Source organism: Lolium perenne, chromosome 6 (genome assembly GCF_019359855.2).
Source record: "Lolium perenne isolate Kyuss_39 chromosome 6, Kyuss_2.0, whole genome shotgun sequence".
Lineage (NCBI taxonomy): Eukaryota > Viridiplantae > Streptophyta > Magnoliopsida > Poales > Poaceae > Lolium > Lolium perenne.
Window position 1 is genome coordinate 233,383,547 of NC_067249.2, and position 15,775 is coordinate 233,399,321.

Below are 15,775 nucleotides of genomic sequence, written 5' to 3' on the forward strand. Positions count from 1 at the left end.
TCCAACCGATCCTCCTTCGTCGTACCGTGAACCTCCGTTTGGCGGCGCCCTCCCCTACGTGCGCTGGATCTGGGGAGGGGGCATGGTCAAACCCCAGGGAGAAACCACCGAAGGAGAAGGAAGGTGAACAGAGACCACCAAAGACACCACTTCTTCCTTCAAGTTGAATACACACGTCGATCAGAAACATTTGTGCCCGACACTACGGGAAAACACAGCTTTGCCGTGTTGGAAATAAAAACACTCGCGAGTCAGTGTCCGACTACACGGCAGAAGTCCGGTTTCCCGTACAACATTTGTGGCCAGTGCTTCCTCCGTAGTATTATCCCTGGCCGGGCATGCTGAAAGGCCGAGGCGATGCCCCGTGGCTGCCTGTACCACAGAACACCGCTGTGCCAATAATCCTACCCCTACGGAATGCTCCTACGGAATTGGCTTACGGATGCGACGTGGCCACGGAATGCGCTGTGCCTTTGCAATGCTTGGTATATAGACAAATTAAAGTCATCTAACGAGGGTGAGGATTCTGGCAATGACTGGATTCGAGACTCACTAAGCTCCCAGGCTTCCGAGCGCCTGTGGTTGCTCCTCGTGTCACTCGTTGGATGGCGCGTGGGATGGTCCTACACGGCAGGGTTAAGACGGTTACCCACGCGCGAGCGCCGCTCTGACCTTCTTCCCCCATCGCCAACCCTAGCCACGACTCGATTCGCCCGTGGGGGCGATCCTCGAACCCGCCCGCCATGGGCGTGACCTCCTCCTCCGATCTTTATAATCCCACCCCGATCTAGGTACCCCAGGCTCTCCTCTCTCTCCATCTGGTCGGCGTTGGGTTTCTTCTGTTGATTTTGTATGGGAATTTGATGCGGGAAGGGGTTGACTGAGGTGACACCGATGTGTTTCGGTGTTCACCGTTCATGGCGAACTTCTCCGGCCTATGTGATGAGAAACCTGGTCGACACGACCACAGCATTCTAGATCATCGACATTCAGCAGTATATGATGGAGTCCATCCCAATTATTTTGCAGCCATCTGGCCCAATCCATGGCATGCACAACTTCGCCCCAGGGGTAAGAAATTTCTTTTTTGTTCTTTCGTGTTTTCCATTATATCTGGAATTGGTCAAAGTCGTTTCTCTGTTTAGCCATCCTTCTGCTTCTAGATCACTATTTTAACAAGGCTGCGAAAGAATTCTGCTCTTATCCTTTTAATCATCGATAGGCTATTGGTAAACCACACTGCAGACCTTCGGTTGTTAAAATTCTGCCTCTATAGAAATACATGCTTAACTGTTCGCAAACTGAATTATTAAAGCCGACTCACCATACATACTGATCTATGTGCACATCCTAAATGTACTGAAAAAATGTCTTGACTCTTTGGTTAGTGTTCTTCAGTCTATATAATTAGATTACAACCAGTAACTCAATTTTGAAAAAATCTTCTTGGTTTGATGCACCATATTGACAATACGCACAGCCTGAAGACCGTTTGCTGGTTTGATGCATAGTCTTTCATCAGTACACAGTTTAGACTGATCGACCCTAATTACTTGAAAAGAACATCAACATTTGGCATCCTTTTTCGAGCAATCTTCTTTCCTAAGTCGGCTTGCTGCTGCAGCTATCAATTCTATTAAAAAATTTGGTAAAACATTTGGTGTGTTAGCGCATTATATTATAAATGGGTCGAAATTACTCCCCATGAATGTGGTTTTACACACTGCAAGTATATCAAAATATTCTTCTTACAAGTACATCTCAACTTTTCTTAATCTAAATTCACAACTAATAGGTCATTGACTTTTCTATGGTATATAAAACATTGTGAATGTTCAGTTATCGTTTACAATTATCAATCGAATACTGCAGACCGATATCAAAAAGATGCCTTGCTTTCTCATTTGCAGTGCAATCATCAACATCAATGTTAGAATTATGTTTGTTTGAAATAAATGCTTACCTGTTGCGAGGCCCAATACAGAATGTGATGCAGAATTTCTGTTTTCTACTGTAGGTTATTTACTGGGGTTAATATGAGGTTTATGTGAATTCAACTTAGATTGAAGTCATGTTGTCGAGTACTGCAGACCAACATCAAAAGAGATACCTTGCTTGCTCATCTCCAGTACAATCATCAACAATAATATTAGAATTCTGTTTGTTCGAAATAAATGCTTACCTGTTCTGTGGCCCAATACAGAATGTGCTGCAGAATTTTTGTGTTACACTGTAGGTTACTTACTGGTGTTAGATGGTCATTGTGAACTACTCCATCTATGTTCTGTGCACCTCTCCTCTACTCCTCATGCTGTATCAATCACCTAAGGATATCTATAGTTGACCTTGAGTTTATGAGTTGCAAATTTGCAATTACTGAAACTAATATAGCCTTGCCGGGGAAATTCTGATTGTAGGAGGAATGATATTTCCAGTTTGATGTTAGTTTTAGCCTTTTAGGATGTTGGTTTGAACTAAGAAAAAAATCCCTACCTAGCTTATTTGTAGGCACTAGGGTAATTAACTTGGATCCCAAAGTAACCTTTTTATTTCATTGTCACACTTGATTAACACTTAGTGCTGATCTGGTCGGTGTTGGTTTTTATTTAGTGTATGGCACACTAAAGAAGGATGCATGTACTTCATACCAGCACCAGGAGCTTGATCAAAAGTTTCAGGGGCAGGGGCAACCACTTGATCAGATAAAAAATCACCAAAGATGCAATTAGAATAAAGCATACAGAAATAAGGTTAATAAGTAATAACCAATAAAAGAAAATATATGTATGGCTATCCTGAAGTCTAGAAAGGCCTACCGATCTAATGAAAGTACACAAAGGAAACGAATTGCACAATCTTGAAGAAACTACTAATTCTTCATACATGAATACTTGGCCAATTTCACCACTTCCACTTATTTTGAATTTTCAGTAACATGTATAATATAATTTGGATTTGATGCCGATCTAGGGGCATTGGGGAGTGATGTACATGATATATCCACTCCAGAAGGATCAGCTGAACTATCAAGCTGCAATTCTGGTTCAACCTTTATATGAGCAGAATTAGATTCAACACTTGGTATAGTGAGCACAATACTCCAACCTGTCTGTGTTTTGAAATCATCAGCATGGACCATTTGTTTCCAATTCTACTCCCTCCGTTCGATATTACTTGTTGCTGATTTAGTACAACTTTGTACTAAATCAGTGACAACGAATATGGAACAGAGGGAGTATTATTATATTTTTAAGCACTACGGCTAACTGTAGTGTTTTTTCATTCACCACTAAATTATACAACTGTTGTTTGGGCTAGAGATAAATGTACTGAGTTAGCTAGACTAAGTGAATCTAATTCCATTATTCTGGTATGTTAGAGTTCCATGTGAAGAAACGGTAAAGCAATTTCATGAAATTTAGGTTCCAACTTCTCCCTCCTATGCTGCTTTTGCTATAATTAATGCCCAGGGAAATTTCAATAGATTTTGCTCTGCTTTTGCACTTGGTATAGTGAGCACAATACTCCAACCTATCTATGTTTTAAACTGAGTTTAAATAGATTTTGCTTTGGATGCCGGTATCATTTTCAAGAAAAGATAAGATTGTGATAACAATCTTGAATATAGCAAAAATGGACCTCAAGGAACAATTTCACTTGATGACAAGATTGAATACTAATACTATGAATGATCAAAATAATGCTGGATAATGTGTCATGTCTTCTCTGTAATGGACTAATGTATTGACCTGATCTTGTCTTGAGTAAGTTTCATGTTTTACAATGCAAGAGTAAGCCCTTGAATATGTTCAGTTTTGTGCATTTCCTATTTTATAGGAGAGCCTACTCAGGAATAAATATGTATTTTTACATTTGGTTTCAGAAAATCTTCCATGCATTCTATATACTCCCTCGATTCCTAAATATAAGCCATATAATTTTTCGAAAAAAATTCCAGGATATAGGCTTTAGTGTGACACACCACTTGTATGGAATTTTTTTTAGGGATTTGATTATATTTTCTTATCTTATGCAACGTCCTCTATTTTCTCATGTCAAATGTATAGGGGTAATCCCACCTAAACATGGTGTAATTTTCTCTCAATATGCGTTCTTTTATTTCCGTGCCAAAACTATATGGCTTATATTTAGGAACGGAGGGAGTACTTCAGAAATGGTAGCAACCTTTTCCGGTGTTTACATTTCTCGGCCCTACCCTCTTCCAGCTAAATTGTTCAGTGGCATATACCTCTATTGAAATGTTAGAATAACAGTACATTAGCTAATCATAAACGTTCATGTGAATGCATATTTATAGTATGTTCCATTATTTGCATTCTGTCCATTCCTAGATTAAAGAATCTCATTTTGGTTTCAGACTTTTACCCTTGAGATGTATTTTCTTTGCTCCAACTTGTTTTGATAATAGCAAAGTACTATAGAAGGTATTACAGATTTTTGTCGGTAAAGTTCACTGAAACAAAGGTACCTTCCATTTAGTGTAGGAAATATTTAGTTATTGAAGCCATTCATCTGCATATTATACCCTATATAAAGGCTGGCTGGTTTAAAACGCTCTAATTGATTCACGCACTGTTCATGGCTTATTTATCCACCCCTTCCTCCAGCCATTGTCTGACACGTAACTGTTATCTTTTTCCTACCCCATCGTTTGCTGGCCTTCCTCAACTCCTTCCTATTTACACGTCACTTTTTTTGGCAGATGGGCAACCGGCTACCGGTTGCTGTCCTTCCTCCACTCCTTCCTATTATTGTGGATCACTTCCTTCTGGTTCCTTCGGTCAAGACGGCGGCAGTCAAAGCGGCGCCCATCCCCAACCTCTCTCTTCTCTCATCTTCTGTCTATTCATTGCCGCCTGCCTTCTTGGGACGATGCCCCCTATCCCTCTCCGTCCGCAATTCCGCCTATGGAGGAAGATCTTGGTGTTCTCCTCCCCTTCCAGAGGTGGTACAGGGCCTTGGCCCCCTCTTCTCCTTCCCTAGGCAGTGCGCTTATGGGAGGAGCCGCCGCGGCCACTCATCCCCTGTGGTCAGTCTTCTGTCTCAGGTGGAGGGGATGATGATGTGTGTGTGGTCGCCTGCGGAGTAGCTAGATTGGTTCCTGGCTTCTCCATCGCGCCTCGAATTCGTGCTTGGTGGCGCCGCCAGGGAACTCACTCCCATGGAGGGCGATGTGTGGAGGTATCGGTATCCCACACACGCCACAGGCAACACCTTTGTGCGCCACTACACGGCCTCCATACTGTGTTGATCATCTTCTCAGTCAGCAACGATCCAATAAGCTTCCTGTTTCTCGAGTCTTCCCATCCCCTGTAAAAAAATAAGCAGTGCCTTGTGGTGTTGATCATCTCATGGACAAAGAGGAGCTTGCTTCCAGGATCTGTCAACACACTGAAGCCACCTCCTCACCGGTGACAACGCCATGGTAGGTACTGCATGAGTTATGGATTCATAGTATGCTCATGATGATATCACTGGCCTATTCACCTTCATAGAATTATTTTTTTGTAATAACATGTCCATGTATTTAAACAATTTTGGCAAACGATGTTTCAGAATTCTTTTCCAAGAGTTCCAACTATTTTCCCATATATGAGGCGTCCAAATAAAATATGGCGTGAAATTGCTATTTAGTGTACCATCATTTTATTAGTCCATATAATATCCATGCATGATTGTGCTTTTATCCAACCAAGTTAATACATATTTTTGTTATAGCCGAGGCAAGTTAGTTAATGTGATATTCCATATATGTTTACTAAAACTGTAGTATATTGTTGACCCTTTTTTTATCAGATTGAGTTCTTAATACAGCAGTATTGCCATAAGATGTAATGTTGTCACACGTAGTATATTGTTGACCCTTTTTTTTTTATCAGATTGAGTTCTTAATACAGCAGTATTGCCATAAGATGTAATGTTGTCACACGTATCTCATCGATTATCCATTTGGTATTTGTTCTTCCAGCTTTTAAAAGACCAGGTGTATTTCCCTTGCATGGTGATATACACCGGAGAAGAGGAAACGTGACCCACAAGTATAAATCCTTGGTAACTAGGACTTCTTTTCTGCTACTGTATAAAATTACCTACCTCAATATACTATTTGATTGCCAACTCCAAGTTACTGAAGCACGTCTTTTCTTCTAGAAAAGTATGGCAAGTTAATTTGCACTAAATGCAATTTATAATATATATATATGAACCTTGAACTTTTCTCATGGATCAATTTAGGGAGCAGCTAAAAGATGGTTCGGTCTAAACTTCAGAAAGTTTCATTGATGCTGATGCATGGAAAAGGTTTTCCCATGGATCAATTTAGGGAGCAGCTGAAAGTTCTTATTATTCAGGTATATTTCATCATGCATACATCAAAAAAATGTATATACCAGCTAAATGCAGTGTATGATTATACTTACAGTACTATTGCCGCTGCAGGAGTGCTATCATTCAAGAGTACATCCTTCACATGTTGGTATGTCAATATACCTGTTTCAGAAATATCTGATATGAAAGACAGGTACAATGCATAAACCACTAGATCCAATATACTAACATACATGCTATTTACTAACCATGTGTGTGCAAATTTGTTGCAGCCTCCAAGATCACCCACATGAGCTAGATAGGCAGGGGCGAAAACAAAGACCTGAACCAATAGAGACAACACTATATGCTCTAGCTAAAGAACCAATAGAAACTATTTTGGTGAACATCTTTCCATTAATATGCACTATCAATATAATATGCTTATATCTGAACAAAGCTAATGCATTAATGACACAGTTACAAGCTGGAAATTGTCGTGACAGAAGTAAACAATGTTCAAGACTGCGCGCTCATGTCCTGTAAAGATTGCTGAAAGAAGACATCCTAACGGAAATGTCTACAAATTCCCCAAGTGGCCATACATATCACATAGAAGGAAAGCACAGGTAAACTACCGTACAGTCTTCTAAGACAAATTACTCACATAAAACTAATGATTTTCTCTCATGTGAATCTAATAATTAATCCTTACAACATCGACAGGTACAAACTATCCGCTAACTGAAAGGATGTCAATCCCAACGAGGTGACTAAAGAAATAATAGGTCAATTCATATTTTTGGGCGCCAATGGCACTACACTCAGAGGCCAGAAAGCTGTCCTAGGTGTTGCAACTATCAGAGGAAGGACCGATTATATGCTACCAGATGCCAACAATATAACCTTTCATGTTTCAAGGTCCGAATTGATTAACAATGCCAGTCGAGCGACAACATCCACAACTAACTCCAAAAGTTCAGAAAATACAGACAAATTCATAGTACTCAATTCCTCTGAAGGTATAGTTGATCCACAGGAGAGTAGCAGAAACTCAGACACTGCACCTACCACAGATGTCATGCAGCCAACACTTTCAGACCCAGAGAAGGTAAATAAAATAAACCAGGTAATATCTTCCTTGATTTATCTATTGAAAGCTTAACTTATATATTACTTCCAGATAGAACTTAGCCATCATCATACATTTTTTTTGTTCAAGGATACAAACTCTACAACAGGAGGAAAGGGAAGGAAGAATGAAACCGCACCTGCAACATCAACCAAGAAAAGGTGCATTTCTGCAACAAACCAGGACTAGCTATCATTACATTAAAGACTCATAAGTTATCTATTTTCATACAACATGGCTTATGAGAAGAAGAAACCAGTCAAAGAACGCACCCCCCCCCCCCCCCCCCACACACCAAAATGCACCCAACATAGCGTAGAGTAAGAGTCTAGGACGGGGAAACAACGTAACTGACGAAGCAAGGATCCAATATAATGTTGCTACTTCGGCTGCTGTGAACATCGAGGACACCCTTTATGGCACAATTGATTTATCTACTAAATAACTATGTGTAATTGTCTTAGTTATGCTAATCTCCAAATGTGCTCCTGTGTTTTATTAAAACTCAGTTCTTATATATGCTACTCTCTTCATGTATCGCTTTGTTTGCCAGTGGAAAAGTACTGCTTATTAATAGTTAGTTCCATATTATGCCATAGTGAGTGCTCTGTTTTTTTTCCTGTTGCTATCCTTTGCATCTTCTGTTCTTACATTTCCTCTTATCCTTCTAATCAATATACTTAGCAATAACCTATGATCTTCGTATAATTAGATTCTCTTCTATATTCCTAGATCTTCTCCAGCAGCCAGTCCACTGAAGACAAACTTCGGTTAATTAAGCTGCCGCTGCTCCCTGTGCATGGCCCGAAGTGACAATAATCACTATCCACGAAGTGACAATTATGTAGAGATCCAGGCCAAGAACCAAAAATGAATATGGGGATTCACCGCAGCTGCCGCTGCTCCCTGTGCATGGCCCGATGGTGCAGCTTTTTCTTATTTCTGATCTGAATTAAGGGGAAAGAGATGCATGGGGAGAAGCAGCTTACTGCAGCGTTGCCGGGAGAGAATGGTGCTTGACATATCCAGGTAGCATAGGCAGCTGCACGCGCACGGCAGAGCAGCCAGTCGGGGTCGCCGTCAAGTGACTGTTTGCCCTTGATTTTTTTTTGCGAACAAGCCCTCAGATTATATTAAAACCAAACAGTGGTACAGAGCACCCGAACAAACAAGAAAATACAAGGAAGACCCTGGGAAGCCAATCCTCTATGCCATCCACCGCGGGCTGCCGGCGCGCCGCCGCCACCGCTGCCTCCGCGCTCTCCCAGAGCCGGCGTGACCTTGAACACCGCAGACGGCTTGAAACACGGACGGGAAGTCTTCAGCCTCGGCCCCGAAGGACCAGCACGCCGGAAGGGAAGAAGGACCGGCCGTCGCTCGACCACAACGGCTTCAACACAACCACGAAGAGCACCTCCAACATACCCCACAAGCTCCACACCGCCGCTGGAGGAGACGACGGCGCAACGAGGACAGAGCCGGAGGACAGGATCCCCAAAGCCTCTGGTCAACGCCAACGTCTCGTCGACCAGAGACAGGGAACGGAGGCTCACCAGATCGAACGACCTCCGAGCACCAAAAGCCAGCAGATCCTCGCCGCCGCCACCGAGGACGACAACGGAGAGGGGAAGGACCTGTAGCACCACAACTCGCCCCGGCAGCACCTCCACCTCCACCGCGCTACCGGCCGAGACCCTAGCTACCCACGCCCTATGTACACGCCAGGGCAGAGATCCGGGGTTCCCCCACCCTCCCGCCGCCGAAGCGGCCGGCGGAGGGGAAGGGAACCCGCGGCTCGCCGGCGAACTCGGGAGAGGGGGACCTAAAACGCCGATCTACTGTTCACGGGTGAGAGGGGACGGAGGGGAAAGTGGTAGTGTGTTTGCTCTTTGCCCTTGATTTATCCCCTACGGCTCTCCGACCACCGATGCCTGCTACCAACGAGGAATTCCTCTTCCCTCAGGAACTCGCCGACGATGTTGGCGATGCCGATTGACGGGATCTTGCCTTGCAACAGAGCTCCGTCGCCGTAAACGCCCAGTTAATTGGCACGGCCGCGTTGGGCGGCCGTCAGCAGGAAGGTGTGAGACTGGCTGGCCGATAACACGGCGGGCAGCGCACAACAACGGCTCGACCTGAGCGCCGGCTAGCACGGCGACGGACGCAACAAGGCGGCGGCCATGCATCGATTAATGCCGGCAGCGCCTCGCGTAATGTTCGCTGCTTAATTTCTTTCAGTCTCCGGCTGCTTTGGTCGCCGGTGGTGATTGCTGACCGCTTGCTCTGTCCACTCTGTTCTTATCGTCTTAGCATCTAGCAGTTTTTTTTTTTTTTTTGAGCTCAGCCTCTAGCAGTTTCGTGAGAATAAAAAAATGGTTGAAGGACTGTAAGAAAATATAAACTCAAGAAATGAAGTTGCTGGCATTGATGATCACATATGGACTATATTCGCTAGCGCAGCCCATCTACCCAACGTCCCAACCCAACAATATTGCTACCAAATTGATCCAGCGGTTCACAGCCATTCGGCCGGCTTACAAAGTAAGAATACATCATACATGCACCAAAATTGCTAGGGCACTCATCGTGCAAAAGGTCACGGGCGCGGCGTGCGCCGCGCTGACGCCTCCTAGTATATGTGCATGGAGGAAGCAATAAAATGCCTTTTATTGTGTTACTTTATGCCTTTGGAACATGTGAGGCTGCAAGAAAATTTGCTCCAGATTTTTGTTGGCTCTTATTTTCAAAGTGCTGCATGATCATGTCCGTACTTCCCTAATCCACCTACAAGACTGTTATAGTGGATTTAACATAAATCCTATCGTAAGAAGGAAAGTGCAGGCAGTACGCTCATCGGTTTCAATGTGTGAATGCATGTATAGATGTGACTATGCACACTGGCATCTTAGTAGAGCTCTGACTTCCGTAGCATGTGGTTGTTGTGCAGTCTGGTTCTTTAATTAGCAGTTTTGTTGTTAGTGTGGCTTTTTTCAGTGTTTGAAGTTATGCCTGCCACTTATAGGATTATTGGACTTGATTTCTCAATCGAGCGGCTCGCAGAGAAGGGTCGGCGCCTTGCTACGCTAAGTGTTGAAAATACCTCTGTGGCGTGTCTTGCATATCTCATTCCGTATAAGGCCATGGTATGCACTTCTTCCTTTGCCCTTTGTGTTTAAGCGTTCTGGGTTGATCATTGCCTCACAGGAAATATACCTAAAAATGCAGGACGGGATGTTAGGTGCAGGATGAAAGTACATGCCATTGCAACCAATCAGAATTGGTGGTTTCGAGAGTGCAATCGGTGCAGTTGTGTAGCAGTTTAAGATGGAGATGCATTTCGCTGCTTAGGCAAAGCAAGTACGTGCCGGAGCGCCAACCCCGGGTATCATCTCCTTTCTAACGGGTGCCTTCTTGCTTCCTATACATAATTGTGTCTTCTCAGTTTCGCCTTTGCTATTTCAAGATACAAGCTTCGCGTGAAGGCCGAGGATGGTGAAGCAGTCATCAACATGGTCTTCTTTGGAGATGTCGCCACCGATCTGTGTGTCTTCTCAGTTTTGCCTTTGCTATTTCAAGATACAAGCTTCGCGTCAAGGCTGAGGATGGTGAAGCAGTCATCAACATGGTTTTCTTTGGAGATGTCGCCACCGATCTGATTGGCAAGCCCCCTGATGAGCTCATCAATGAGTTTCTGGCGAGCAACGAGGTGTTGCCTTCTGATATCTCAAGGCTGGTTGGAAGGAGAGTTATGTTGTAAACTTGGTGGTATCTCGCCTTTCTATTTGTCGGGACACCAACATTAGCGGTGCTCCATAGTAAGGAGTTTGGATTCGACCGCCTCATTCATAGGATACCTGCTAAAGATCAAAACCGTCCACACATGTTTACATGAGCAGTAGCCATGGAATGTACTCATGTGTAATAAAATCAATGTTTATGCGTTGCTTAACCTCAATAAGTTTGAAACGAACATGTCTGCGAAAACGCTTGCGCAACATAAGCAACACGCTAATACCAGAGGCTGGCGCAGCAGAGCGCGCTGGGCCCATCTAGTATTCACTATGCTCCCAATGCATCTCACGCCTATTAATTCTTTACACCATCCCCACATGATCTGTTGTATGAGTTCTTCACACACTATCCCGGCTTTATACAGGAGGAAAACAATAGTAGTTTCTGTTTAATGCACGTCAACGACCAACCGGAGAACATGTTGTTTCATGCCGATCAAATTTACCTTCAATATCGTTACCAGAAGCATCGTAGTAGGATAAGAATAACTTGCCACTTCTAGTCTATTATTATATCTATACTTCTTATAAAATAAAATCCCACTAAGTGCAATAAATATTTATCTATCTCAACATGCAACCTATTCACATCACCTATTCCCTTAGCCAATCATTTGTCCACCTCATCCCACTAATAGTTTTTATTTATTATCTATCTCTACATGCAAGATATTTATATTATCTATTTTAACCATTAAACTAGCAATGCCATCTTTTGTTTTCCGCTCGATTGATAAAATCGCACCCTCCTGTTATATCCAGGGGCGGAGGAGGGGGGTGAGCAGGGCTAGACCCCCCCCCAATGGTTCGTCCCCCCCAAGGATTTACAGCGGGCCTTGGTAGTAGTATACGCCTATACATGCACTAATGACCATAGGTAATTAGTTGATTAGCCCAGTTTAATATTTTGAGCATGTCGTGCAGCAAACTACGAAGCCCAGAAGTCCATCTAAAAATGATTAGGCCATCGTGGCCTGGCCTCTAGTTCTGTTTTGGCCAGACAAATGGTTCCTATCCCCGATCATTAGATTGATCGATTGATCCAAGCCCACACCTGCGGCTCCCACGCTGCTAGCCTAGCAGTGCTAGGGCACCTGCGGCTGCCGCTGCCGCCGCCCCCCGATGAGTAGACCGCTGACGACGAGGATCCATGAGCAGCCATGAGTCTACGATCGGGGATATGGACATGGTGGCCGCCTCGCCAGTGCTAAGACGTCCGCAGCATGCTACGAGACTATATCCGTAAGTATTTGATGTACACGGTATACATAAGCTAGCTACTGCTGAGCCTTTCTGATAAATTAAACATACTAGTTTGATGAATTAGTGCACTTTCATATGAAACTACAATTTTATTAGTTGGAGGTGTCTTCATTTCAATTTAATTTTGTGAGGACATCTCAATTTTCTTATCCCTCAAAGATGATCTGAAAGATACCTGCTTGCAGATAAACATAGCATTCCTAATTCAGTAACCTGATCCCAACCGTGGTGGTGGTGCACTATAAATTTAAGCTACTTATAGAAATACAGATTTCTTTGTGTCGCCATACATATATTGTTATACTTTCATATGAATGCAATCTTGGGAATGGCTTGTTCTGCTACCCTTATGCAACATTGGGCGCAAAGGGAACTCAGGGGCTCTTTCATAGTGAGGTCAAATTTCTCAATATAGCGCTATAGATTTTCAGAAATATAGAATTGTGAAAGGTGAGCGTAGTCTTTCGTGTATATGAAAGACAAGTTCCTAAAAAAATCGCCTTGTGAGGTTATTATTTTTCTCGCCCCCCCTATGTTCAAATCCTGGCTCCACCCCTGGTTATATCATTACATAGTTAAGTCATGTGCAACTTGAACACCAAAATAGTTTCACAACGAAAATAACTCTTTGCGAATTGAACTCAATGTTAATTATGTGCTCTTATATAACCACATATGACGATTTTAAAAACATGTAGCAATGTGCATGCATTTTTCATGCAAGCCATCAATATCATTTGGTTATTTACCTATCTAAATCAATCACGTACACCTCTGGAATATAATGATCTTTAAATTTTCAAATACCTATCCATTTCATGGCTATTAAATTTAGTGTCTCAACTCCTATGGCCAACTAAATATTGCATATTTTATAAAACAAATTTTATGTGTTTTATTAGATTTCTTAAAGAGATATCCGCTGTAACGCGCGGGGTATTGTTCTAGTTTGTTAGATACGATGCAATAAATAATGATGTAAGCTGCTCCTTAAAGACATCTCGGACCCAATCTGGCCAGCATTAAGCGCCATTAGATTATGATAGAATTGGCAATTTTTTCATCAATGTTTTACTATGCAATATACCATGTATAAGTGCCCCTCCCTTGAGGCATTTGATTTTTGTTTTGTTTACAAAGGACTTTGGAACCTAAGCCTATAATTCATGGATATCTTGTATATGTTTCGCACTACATAGGTAATACTTTCATAAATGAATTTGAAAATTTACACTCTATCTCTAATTTTTTTAGCGTGGGATGATCACCACCGCCAACAGACTCACTTAAACTTTGACCATGCTCTTCAAATTATACACGGATAGTTTGTCTGAGATCAATGTAGAAGATGAGCTTAGCCAGCGTCTACAAACAAAACAGGATTCGTCAGAGCCCAGCGGCGCATCCAGGATTCGAAACCCTAGTTTTGATTTAGGGTAGCAATCCGCAACAGTAGAGCGCTAGGGACAAATCTAGTGGGATAAAGTTTTCGAGTAGGAGAAGGCGAGCAGATGAGCGTGTCTGCGGAGGCAGCGGTAGCCGGATACAACCATGCACTAGTAGGAAAATGGTCATCTGTGGCGCATTCGGTGGCACACCAGTCCATGCACCACAGAAACATGACATTATGTGGTGCACCGTGGCTCATGCGCCACAGAAATATGATATTCAGTGGCGCATGTGGATGCGGTGCGCCACCGAATAAGTTTTAGGTGCACCACAGAATTAGTTACACGTATGCACGATTTTGTATTGTCTGTTGTACACATACATGTTTTATACAGATATATATATATATATATATATATATATATATATATATATATATATATATATACAGTAGTATACATATATAATATAAACAACATGTAGATTAGATAGATAGAATATAAACAACATTATACATCATCACCATATTACTTAGAGCCCGATCAAGATACACATATAGTTCTAAGTGCCAATTTTTTACATATAATTCATAATCCATACAAAGTTCATCATCTTGAATACAAATGAAGTGGCACCGGCCGTCGCCTACACTAGGATGAAATAGTGTACCGCCGCGACGATGGTGAGCAAGAGCGGGAGCACAACGAAGGTCTTCATCCCGCTCTTGTTCAACTGGTGCTTCCTCCACTTGGCAACCCTAGATATATTCTCATGTATGTGTGGCTCATATTTGTTAGTGGAACCAAAATTTAGAACATGTATGATCACAAATATGGTAGTTCTTATTGTGTGTATTTGTGAAAAAAATGTAGAATGGTGTGGACAAGGAACACCGGGCATATCATATCGCGGAAAGGGGGAAGGTACTAATATTTATTTTTGTTTAACACCTCTTGTTTTATGCCATTGGATATGGCATAATATTCTCTGTCTGGATGTGCTTGTAGGTTCTTGAGCCCTTGAAGATTAGTTACCACGGTAGCATGAAGGACATGCCGTATGACGAGCGGTACATGGAGTTCATCCAGCCTACCGGTCTTCTCCCGTTCATCACGCTTGTAAGCCGGGGGCCGCCGAACATGAAAGCCGCGACACTCACCGCCCTTGTCGACCGGTGGAGGCCGGAGACGCACACCTTCCACTTGAGGGTTGGCGAGATGACCCCTACTCTTCAGGATGTTTCCATGATCCTTGGTCTTCTTATTCAGGGCGAGGCACTGTGTATGAACACAGCTTCTAATGGGTGGCGCCAACAGATGGAGGGGCTTATTGGCATGGCTCCTCCGGAGCCAGAAAATAAAAAGGATAGAGCTCCCGCTGGCGCACCTTTCCTTTCGATCAGGACTAACTTTGGACAATGCCCGGAAGGGGCCGACCGTGACACTATCAAGACATACACCCGAGTGTACTTGTGGTATGTCATATCGAGGACTCTCTTTGCTGACAGTGGTGGGAAGTTGACCCATTGGTGTTGGCTCAAGGCACTGACGAAGTTGGAGCACAAGTGGAGTTGGGGAACAACGGCACTTTCCTACCTGTACCGTCAGGTAATGATGGGAAGTTGGCTCATTCTTGTATAGTAGTATGCTAGACAAAGTATTAACCAAATTTCGTATGTACGCAGTTGGACGAAGGTTGTCGCAGGACTGGTGTCGACGGTATTGGTGGATGTATGCTCCTACTTTCCGTATGGAGCTGGGAACACCTACCAGTTGGGCGGCCCGAGAGATTCAACAAGAGGTGGTGGACTCAATACGAGAACCTTGATCGGGAGCCCACTTGGGCATACATTTGGGACCATGTCTCGGAGATG

The 15,775-nt window shown here is 43.1% G+C and overlaps 1 protein-coding gene across 8 annotated transcripts; it reads left to right on the forward strand.

Moving 5' to 3' along the window:
- Nucleotides 1-487: 487 nt before the first annotated feature.
- Nucleotides 488-11,425, forward strand: LOC127306006 (uncharacterized). Of its 8 annotated transcripts, none has more exons than XR_007854300.2 (11): nucleotides 489-1,071; nucleotides 2,018-5,446; nucleotides 5,990-6,072; nucleotides 6,256-6,371; nucleotides 6,460-6,541; nucleotides 6,621-6,729; nucleotides 6,808-6,956; nucleotides 7,054-7,620; nucleotides 10,482-10,602; nucleotides 10,685-10,841; nucleotides 10,923-11,425. XR_007854300.2 is itself a non-coding variant. In XM_071822919.1 (6 exons), the coding sequence occupies exons 1-6, from the start codon at nucleotides 7,239-7,241 to the stop codon at nucleotides 11,113-11,115; spliced, it is 624 nt and encodes a 207-aa protein (XP_071679020.1). In that variant the 5' UTR covers nucleotides 7,112-7,238; the 3' UTR covers nucleotides 11,116-11,425. The 8 variants fall into 8 exon arrangements, 2 of the variants coding, with proteins under 2 accessions (XP_071679020.1, XP_071679019.1); XR_007854304.2 differs by having other exon boundaries at nucleotides 10,685-10,816; XR_011747768.1 differs by having other exon boundaries at nucleotides 488-1,071; nucleotides 10,685-11,425.
- The last annotated feature ends 4,350 nt before the right edge of the window (nucleotides 11,426-15,775 follow it).